Source organism: Varroa jacobsoni, unplaced genomic scaffold (assembly GCF_002532875.2).
Source record: "Varroa jacobsoni isolate VJ856 unplaced genomic scaffold, vjacob_1.0 scaffold_1466, whole genome shotgun sequence".
In the NCBI taxonomy this organism is placed as follows: domain Eukaryota; kingdom Metazoa; phylum Arthropoda; class Arachnida; order Mesostigmata; family Varroidae; genus Varroa; species Varroa jacobsoni.
In genome coordinates this window covers 716-11156 of record NW_019214368.1, presented here as the reverse complement: position 1 = coordinate 11156, position 10441 = coordinate 716, and the positions used below count along the sequence as shown (strand labels likewise).

Here is a 10441-nt window from a genome sequence, read left to right as displayed (position 1 = left end):
TCCCCTTTGAGACAGTTCTTTCGAGTTGAGTCTACCACACTGTTACAGCACACACCATTACAGCACCACGCTGATAGAGTTATCCATTGGAAGTGGAAATGGAAAGACATTGGAAATAGGTTTAAAAATGCGCGGGAATTTTTTTCAACGTTTCCAAAAATTTGGCTGAGGAGACTCTGACATGTCTTGGCTCCGCATTCTGCGTTGTTTCTAGACTAAAGCAATTTAAGTTGTACGATGTGGCTAGGCGAGCATGCGGCAAAAGGCGTAAATTTACTTGAAGAGGCCGCGTGATATACGGCCAATAACTCTACAGCTTTTTTTAAAGCCAAATCACTGGCCATAAATAGTTAGCTGGTGCTTTAGCATGCCCTGCGGCCCTTCATTTTCACCTAGTTCATTATAAGCTACTAACTTCTCAATATATTTTTTTAACAGCACAGATTACCATTCAGTAAAAGAGGCGAAGCGATTCTAAACTCTAACCCTATATGTGTAATATAGTTGTGTGAGCAGTTGACATTTAGTGATGAAATTTCGGCTGGAACGGAAGCTCTCAAACGTTATATATTCTAAATGAACATTATTGATTTCTATAAGCATCGTACGTAGGAAACACCGTCGAAATTATTGCAACGAATTGAACGGTTTTAAGAATTACTGAATTTTAAGACACTATTTTTTTGGAAAGTACGAAATTGCTCAAAAAACTCCAACCTGCAATCCATCGTTAGCAAATGTTTTTAACGACAATAAAGCCCGTAATTAATCTTGCTAAAAATCTTGTAATAATGTTAGACTCACATCCTTGAATAACTCCGTCGGGACCGGGCAGGCCTGGAGGACCAGCTCTTCCTCTAAAGCCAGGTGGTCCGGCCATGCCTTTACGGCCGGGCTGACCAGGAATTCCGGGGCTTCCGTGCCTACCCAAAAGACCATCTTCGCCTGGCTCTCCCTTCATGCCTTCCAAACCCGGCAGACCCTTAACACCATGGAGACCTGGCAGTCCTGGATTCCCAGGGAGACCAGGAAGGCCTCCAGAACCAGGGCTTCCGGGAATGCCATCATAACCAGTAGAGCCCTTAGGGCCAGGCGGACCCGGAAATCCACGCGGGCCTGGAGTACCTAAGGGACCACTTAAACCTGGGACTCCTGGACGTCCCTTTAAATTAGCACAAAAAGGAAACATGAGACAAACTACAAGCATCTGTGCAAACCTTTATCAGTCATGGAATGTACACAGCCTTGAACACTACGTATTATTGAAATCTAGTTAATGTTTTTTTGAGCGCGTAGATTAACTCATAAGCTATTCCTCAGGAATTGGTAAGAAACCAGGATTCGACACGTCTAATTTTTGTGGACCCAAAATGGACCATCAGACACATGTAATATAAAACAAAAAAAAAACTATTTCTTTCACGATGTCTTTTTTTCTGTGCGAAGTGGCATATGTATACTAAAAATAGTTGTCTAAATATATTTTCTTAAATATCACAACATACAGGATCGCCATCTTCGCCAGGGAGTCCAACTTCACCAATGAGGCCATCTTCACCAGGGAATCCTATTGTACCCACATATCCAGCATAACCTCTAATGCCTTTTTCTCCCAGGGGACCTTGAAAACCGGGGTGTCCAGGTGGCCCACTGTAACCAGGCATGCCTTGCTTGCCCTGAAGACCGGGTACTCCGCTATTCCCAGGAGCACCAGGGGGTCCAGGAGCACCGGGTGGAGCCCCAAAACGGTCACCCATGTCTCCAGGCTCGCCTTTTTCACCGTATGGACCTGGTAGCCCATCAGAGCCGGAATTTCCATCAAATCCTGGTATCCCAATCTCGCCATCGTCACCCATGTCTCCAAGCCGACCGTCATCGCCAGGTGGGCCTGCAAAAATGAGGTACGATTGATTCAACAAGTACTAAGTAGTAAGTAAATGGAAAAATGTCACGCTTCTAATAATTTACTTGGGTTTGTTTACCATCCACATACATTTCGATGGAACGTATTGTAATGTAGGGCAATATGCGAAATCATTTGTTAGTTTGTGTAAATTGTGGTTTCAGGGATAGTGCTAACAAGTCTTTGTTTTGTATTATTGACCCCGCAAATATTTTTCTTTGGTAAAAACTTTATTAAAACATCATTAAGAAGTCATTATTATTTTTTCGTTTTATAGGTATTTTTTTTAAATACAGTTCGTATCACCAGCAAGGCGGAACCCGCGTCACATTTTTAGATACTATTGTCCGTATTATTATAAAGATAGAACTAGTACCATGATATCTACTGTTCTGACTCAGAGAATGCATACCCGGAAGCCCGTCAAAACCGGGATCGCCGATTAAGCCCTTATCGCCTTTAATTCCCTCAGGCCCAGTCACTCCGACGCGACCGGGTTCACCTGGTTCGCCTGGCAGACCTGGAGAACCCTCATAGCCCTGCGGTCCTGGCCAACCGGGCGCACCCTCCAATCCTTCCAGCCCATCGTCGCCTGTAATAAACGATAGGTGAATGTGATTTATTTGTACACAACACGGACATGCATATATGTATTTGTCTGTTGGGAAAGACGCATTAGGTACACTTATTCAAAGGTTATTTGGACGTACACTAATGTAAAAAATATACTGCGAAATATAACTATTGTACCGAAAAATTATCGGAAGCCATTTGTACTTTTTTCTCTTTCCGTTATTTTTAGACAACATTAGTGTTATTTAAAAGCATAGCTGAATATGATGTTATTAGTATCTGTTTTGGATACTTTACCAGGTTCCCCCACGTCTCCGATGTATCCAGGGTAACCGGGAAGCCCGGGCAGTCCGTCTAATCCTGGTAGACCACGTTCTCCTGCAAGGCCAACGAGGCCCGGGTAGCCGATATCACCAGGCAAACCCTTAAGACCAGGCCATCCAGTTGCACCTGGCATTCCTGGAAGGCCGGGTGCTCCACGTGTCCCGTCGTAACCCACCTCTCCCATTTCACCTTTAGTACCGAAACCAGCATCACCAGGAATACCCGGTAATCCGGGCCGACCATCGAAACTAGCAGAGACAAGGAATTTACATCTTCAGGTACTTACGCAGCTTATCTTCAAACTATACACTATAATACGCGAAGTGACGTGCGGAAAACTGTGCCATAATGATATAGAGGTACTGATTAGATTGCTTAAGTTATGTAGCCTGATTAGAGATCAACAAACCATTTTCAAACATCAAAGTACGCGCAATCTTTAAAAGAATTTTTGAGTTTTTGTCTTGTAAAAGCTGGCATGTCTAGGCAATAGGCTTCCAAAAGGGCAATATTTTCAATGTACATATTATAGATTATAATGGATTCAAAAGGTTTAAGCCCTGATGAGACTTAACTGCTCGGAGAAATGAAGAATTCAAGTATTTTGAAACACCTTACTTGTGTCAGTTAAGGATGGGCCATTAGATCCCTTGATTGCTCTTTTCCCCTTTATCCATTCCGTTACCATGTCAATGACAAAAATAAAATGAATGCTTAGAAAAAAACTGCGAAACATAATTTGCAAGAAACTTACCCTATATCGCCGGGCTTTCCTTGATAACCTGGCATTCCGCGGAAGCCTGCAGGACCCGGCGGACCATCAGGTCCCGAGTGGCCGGGTTCACCTGGCCAACCTTGATGACCCGGCTCACCAGGGTCCCCCGGGGTACCTGTTCCGTCTATGAAACCTGGCTGTCCCTTCGGTCCCGGTGGACCGGGATAACCTATATCACCGGGCTCGCCTTGTAAACCTTTCTCTCCAATTGGACCTGGATACCCAGGATAGCCTGGATATCCAGGCGCGCCTGGATCACCAGGTTCTCCTATAGGCGATGAACCAGGTGGCCCGGGCGGACCTCTCATACCGGGAGGACCAGGTCTCCCATCCTTACCTGTTTCACCTGGGAGGCCTGGCACACCCATGGCTCCTGTTTCTCCAGTTGGTCCGAGCAAACCTTTGTCACCATGTGAGCGCGTGATATTTTGTGCAATATCAATGTCTCTTTTAGCTGGTTCACCCTTTTGGCCCGGCATACCTTGAATTCCTGGGGGTCCGCGATTTCCCCGGGGCCCAATGGCACCTGGCAATCCAGCAAAGCCCATCCCAGGAAATCCTCTGTCTCCAAGTGCACCCTTAATGCCTTTATAGCCCGTAAGACCGGGAGTTCCTTGATATCCTTGAACACCCTGACAAAAAAGGACAACCGTTGGCGTATTTTCAGTAAGAAACGTAATAGACGCATTTTGATTTAAACGCGATTGCGCACTATACAGTGTTATTGATTCAGTATGTGGTAATAAGAAAACTTGTGTTTATTTACGAGAGTATTAACCCACTATTGTTATTTTGCCAATGACAAACCACGCAGACCGCTAGTAAGCCTATAATAATATAATAATAATATTATTATTAGCAATAGCAAGCAAAAACCTTTTATTTGATTTTAGGAAACTCAAGCTACCTTAGCATTTGTGCCTAAATTATTATTTAATGCTTATTGCAACACGACTTACGGGATTTCCTGGTCGTCCCTCAGCCCCTATACGACCCGGTTTGCCCGGAGCACCCGGAAAGCCCATCTCGCCCTTGCGACCTTGTGGACCAGGAAGACCTGGTTCTCCTATCTGCTCCCGAAAATCTCCTTGAAGAATGAGCTTGCCCGAATCACCTCGTTCTCCCTTCTGGCCGTCTTGTCCCGGGAGACCCGGGATTCCCTAAAACAATTATTAAAAAAGAACCGATTAAACGCATAGAAACGCAAAAGCTCTACTACATGTTTCAAATAATTTAAAGGGACGTTTAGAATTGCAACAATATTTCAAGACCTAGGTTGAGCGAGAGTAGATATTAAAATTTACTTAGTTTGTGATAATTGTCTCTAAAATCATAATTATATGCGTGTAGGTCAGATGCAATGTGAGCTTACCGGGGCCCCTTTGTCCCCAGGTATACCAGGCAGGCCGTCGCCACCGCGAAGTCCCGGTGTGCCAGGAGGCCCAGGTTCGCCAGGCACGCCAATATATCCAGGGAAACCGGGATCCCCAGGATCACCTTCGATACCCGAAAGTCCGCTCGGGCAGAATGGGCAGTCATCGCCAGGATAACCAGGCATTCCATCAACACCGCGTCGTCCAGGACTCCCGTCGTCTCCGGGAAGTCCTGGTGGACCCGGGAGTCCAGGTGCTCCCTGTAGTCCAGTAGCCGGAGCCCCTATGCCTGGTCGTCCTTTTTCACCAGGCGCACCGTCTTCACCTGGTAAGCCGGGTTTACCGGGAATACCAGGCGCTCCATCAATACCCGGTTCACCTGGAGGTCCGTAAGCGTCTTTACCGGGTCTTCCGGGCTCTCCTGGTAAGCCAGGGTATCCTGGTGGACCTGGTCTACCCACCTCACCCGGTGGACCACTTATACCGGGGTCGCCCTGTTCTCCTGCAATGCATTAGCCAATGATTCAATCTAACGGCCCAATTTTCTTGTTCTACTATGTTCTAGAATGAGTTTTGTTACTTTTGTAATCAATTTGCGAAAGTTACACAGCGCAAATGTTAGTGCATACATTTCTATGTGCCACTAACTAATCAATTACATCTTTCGCAGAAATTAAAGTGACTCATGTTTAGAAACCTAAGCCAACGTGTACTCACTTATTATAATATTTATATTTATTATAATTATAATATAATCTGCAAAATAATTGTATGTATATTTATTTATGCGTATTTATATATGGATTCAGAGATATATAAATCAGATCTAGTAGAAGTTACTAAAATTAGAATATCACATTTGTTTTATGAGACGTTGTAAACAAATAAGGTTTGCGTCGCTCAATACTGTAAAATCTAAAATTTGGGAACCGGCGTGTCCAACTGGAACAACTGGTCCGCAATGGTACTGCAGTGCATGAGGCCGTATGTTACCTGGAGCATTACGTCTTGCACAGATACACGTAACTCCTAATTGTAAAATCCACAGTCCAAAATATGTTGTGATGAAGCCCACGTATTGCAAGACGTTTAACTATGTGTAAGTTGGTTCCATTTCGCCCTTTCCATACTTCATTAATCAGAGCTCCCCTATTACGAAGAAGAGAACCGACCTTTGCCATTATTCTCTGATTCGCTGACGAATTTTGAACAGGCAGGGGAAGTCCAGAACTTAAATATAGGTTTCAGATCGGTGTGTAGCCTATGAGGCGCACTATATATTCAACGAAGGACGACAGAGCTTGATAGTGAGATTTAAGAACAAGTTTCAATTCGGTCATGTCCTTCGAGCTACTCTGACAAGAGATGTTCTGAGACAAACTGATTTCAGCAGGAAACAATCAGGCCACCTTTATTTCGAATAAAGTCATGCGCCATGCACAAAAAAGTCTCGAAGGCGACCATATTCATTTGCAATCATTGCTTGGTGCACTGTTTGTGATGAGCCCTACAGAAATTCGGTCTTTCGTGGGCAAGATTACCCACAGCCAGCTGAAGTTATTCACGTACTTCAAAGTCGTTCTGTCTGTGCGAAGCGTATCGAAAGCAGCGTTTCTCACGGCAAAACTTGTTAGCCTTTGTCTTGTACATGTTGATACACAATCCAGCTTCACTTATGTAACAGGATTGCACAGCGAGAACTTTTCGCAAATACCAGTGTTGTAGAAAGTCACAGCACAGCTCTATAGCTGGCTGATGCTTGATCGATTGCCGCGTCTGACACAGTGCGGCAACAGATGGGTTACAATTTGTATCAAACCACGGGCGTTGTCGCCGCGGTTTGGGGTGACTTATGAATGACTTTAGAACTTTAGTCAAGGCTCCGTCACAGCAGTCGATATCCGTGTGAGAGAGAAGTTGTCATTTTGGAGCCTTGTCTGGTCTGATTTAGCATCTTGGGTACCGTATTTTTTATGGAGTTCTTTTTCCACTAGAGGGGCAACTTGACGCCAACCAGTACGTGCTATCTTAGAGCGTGTCGCTTGTCTAACGAATTGATCCCTCTAATGCATCGGACTTTTCCACCACTCAAACTGGATACAAATATGTTAATTACCGATCTCTCCGTACAACTCTCAAAGTTGACATGTTGCTATTGTTGAGGGGGGACGGCGACGACGACGACGACACCTGAAGTTACTGAAGAAATTTAGTCGCGTTGTGCGTCTGGGGGTCATTCAGTTTGTCTGTTTCTGTGTTCAGATAACTAGCCAGCGTAAACGGGACAACCAGTAATAAAAATACATGACGCACGAGTGATTTTGTCCAACAGTTTTGTCACGTTCTCGTTGTTTCAAAGGCAGACATGTGCAACTATGGTTTTACACATACTGCTTTTAAGTACTTCTACATCGTGCTCTGCAAACGTGTGATTCCTGATTTCTTTCTGCAGCATGTGGCTGTACAGAGCTTGTACCCATCTACTACTCATGATGAAACGGCGGTGTAGAAACCCGGTAACTCGAAGGGTTTCAACTCCTAGGTCTCAACGAGTACGGTGACGGCGATATTGATAAAAAAAAAAAGGGGACGGTAATAACGATGAAGCTTTGTCTAATCCTTCTTTTTTGTCCGTTTTCAAATCTTGAGTTCATACGTTTATAGAGCACGATTGTGTTTTCCAGACACAAATGACGTGTCTTATATATTGTATGTTCTTATATATGTATCGCATAAGTTTAATTAGTATAAAATCTGTCTAAGAAGTGCGTTTGTACTTTGAACATAGCTGAGTTCCGTTCAAACATATCACACCAACAGCTCCTCCATTTTTTAAAAGTTTACTTCGAACAGTCCTTACCAAACCATCTACAGTAAACTTAGTAAATGACTTTGCACCTGTTCGGAAGCAATATTGGTTGAAAATAAAAGTTGATAATCACAGAATCTTCGATAGTGATGCCTCTGAACATTTTCGGGGTTGTATAATATAATACAATAACATACATTGATGAAACCCACCTTTCAACGAACGCCCCGGGCGACCGTCGGAGCCTAGCGATCCGGGTGGCCCAGGCCTTCCGGGAGTACCTGGAAAACCCCTAGGGCCAACTCGTCCCTTAAAACCGCTGTATCCTATCGGCCCAGGATCACCGCGTTCACCACGTATTCCGGGAAGGCCTTGGATGGGAACCAAACCACGTACAATGTTGCCAGGTAAACCCTAAACGAGAAGGACATACGAGCCATTATAATATTATAGGGTTCACACACAACCAGTTTTTACTCATAACCAGTAAGTTGGTGCTCATATTTGCACACGTTATTTTACAATAAAAGAAATATAAAATATATTGCATATAGTCGCACGTCTGCGGCTTGTGTACCGACGGGGCGTTGACAATGCGCTTCACAGTAGTTTTGCGTAAATCTTTACACCGCTTACTGTATACCTTAAAGCCCTGTAAAAGAAACACGTTGCTCCAGCCTGATCTAGGCACATTCGTTTAGCATACACATTAATAAGCATGGAATTCTTAAGAAAGTCGATATATAATGTACATAGAAGAGAGAAAATGATTCTATCAGGCCAGCCGAATGTGTCCTGAAAATATGAGCACAAGCTAAAAACTGGTTGTGTGCGAAGTTTGCGATATTTTTCAAACGACGTTATCCCCTTAATTAATTTAGTCCCATACAGCAGATTTAGCCAGTGTCTTGAAAGGTTTCAGGGAGGGTGACAGCCTTAAAAACGGACTTAGAATTGAGGAATACACAGTTTAGTGGTTCCTCATCATTTATTATAGCCAATTTCAACTGAACGCAAAGTAGCTCTAATGTTATGAACGTACTGTGTAAACTGATAGGTAATATCACTGGGAAATTATTTCAATATCTTACAGACAAAAAGATTAATTTACAGACTGACAAAAGCCAATGATCATATGAGTGTATACGATAGATCACGGAGCACTTATCGTTATAATTAAAAAAAAAAAAAATTTAGCATATTTCTGACCATTTATTTACTTATTACACCATATATTATTACTCTACAAGTGTCATTATCGATACATTCCTCAAATCCTATTTGTCATAATCCTATCACAACTGCGACCTATTGATTAGCTAGCATTTTTTTATAACATGACCCTAGCGCTGGGGCCCTACGTGGTCTAAAAAAGCTGTTTCTTAGTGATAAGCATTTTAGAAAGGCATCTCAAAAAATATAGTAAAATATCTGAAAATCAATTCGATATTATTATTGCAACACTAAACAGGGTTCAAGTTAGGCCAAATAATTATTAATATATAACTGACCTGCAGCCCTATTTGTCCGGGAACACCAGGGTAACCCGGATATCCTCGACTGCCCTTTGCTCCCGGCTGGCCATCAGTTCCGTCCCAACCAGGATCTCCTTGCTGGCCTTTACTTCCTGATTTTCCGGGATGGCCTTCCGGGCCGATAGGACCCTATAATCAGGCTGTAGTTTCTTACTCCTTTTCTAAGTGCCGTGCCTGCACTTACGTAAATCTTCAATATCAGATTTACACTTGCCGAACCATAATCTTTTAGATGAATCGTTTAGATCCCTCATAAATAAAATATACGCAGCACAACCGTATAAAGATGCAAATAACCGCATTCTTTCACGTCAGACAATTCATTCTAACTAATCTAACTTAGCAAAATCGTATGAAGGTGATTTTCCTGGAATCATTTCAACCTTACTCTAGCGGCGAATAAACCGCAGGTGTTTTTTTTATAAAATGAATAAATAGACTTATTCATCATAATTGAAAACCACCAGAAGAAAAATCATGCGTATTACACAAACTCATGTGAGCTAATCTTGTTCTTAAAGAATGTCGCATTGTTTGTTTAAAAGTCCTAAAAACGTGCACGTACCATAGGTCCGACTTCTCCAGGAGACCCGCGTGGTCCACGATAGCCGGGGAGTCCGTCGGCTCCCTAAAAAGTTTACGATAAGTTTAGTCATAGATAAGCTCTTGCATTTTTGCAAGAGCTTATCTATGCTTATTCATGCAATGATGTTCATTACAAAAAAGAGACTTTCAACACTAATAAACACCAGTTTACGCTTCCAAGATAACCTCTGTAACGCCTTCGTTGCTACTCTAATAGAGGCGTAGATATCACGTCCTAGACACCATATAGATAAAAACATAAACAGAATATAAAACTATCGTTCGAAGCGACAAAGTTGGCAGGAAATCAGTTTTACATAAAGAAAGCTTTTCATTGTAACATACTAAGTGTCTCATGGTCCATTCCAACGCTGCGCTACGCTAAGGATATTCCAAAAAAACAAGGGGTTTTGTCGTAAATTTGTTCACTTTGATAAGGAACCTAAACTTCACGACCGAGCACAATCCGAGCGACTCCCTATGACCAATCCAATGACGATCAGACGGCTTATGAACGAAAATTCAGATCGTTCATTAAAAGAGGTTGTAAGCAGCCTAGAGTAT

At 43.0% G+C, this 10441-nt stretch overlaps 1 protein-coding gene across 1 annotated transcript in view; it reads right to left on the bottom strand.

The window, feature by feature from the left end:
• Positions 1-9920, bottom strand: part of LOC111270346 (uncharacterized) — a gene marked incomplete at its 5' end in the record, with an annotated part of 15554 nt that extends 5634 nt beyond the window's left edge. Inside the window, 10 exon segments of the mRNA XM_022850513.2 lie at positions 805-1162; positions 1506-1888; positions 2316-2495; positions 2774-3048; positions 3555-4207; positions 4535-4735; positions 4948-5450; positions 7970-8171; positions 9269-9421; positions 9858-9920. Of these exon segments, the coding sequence (XP_022706248.1) occupies positions 805-1162; positions 1506-1888; positions 2316-2495; positions 2774-3048; positions 3555-4207; positions 4535-4735; positions 4948-5450; positions 7970-8171; positions 9269-9421; positions 9858-9920 (2971 nt within the window).
• Positions 9921-10441: the final 521 nt, after the last annotated feature.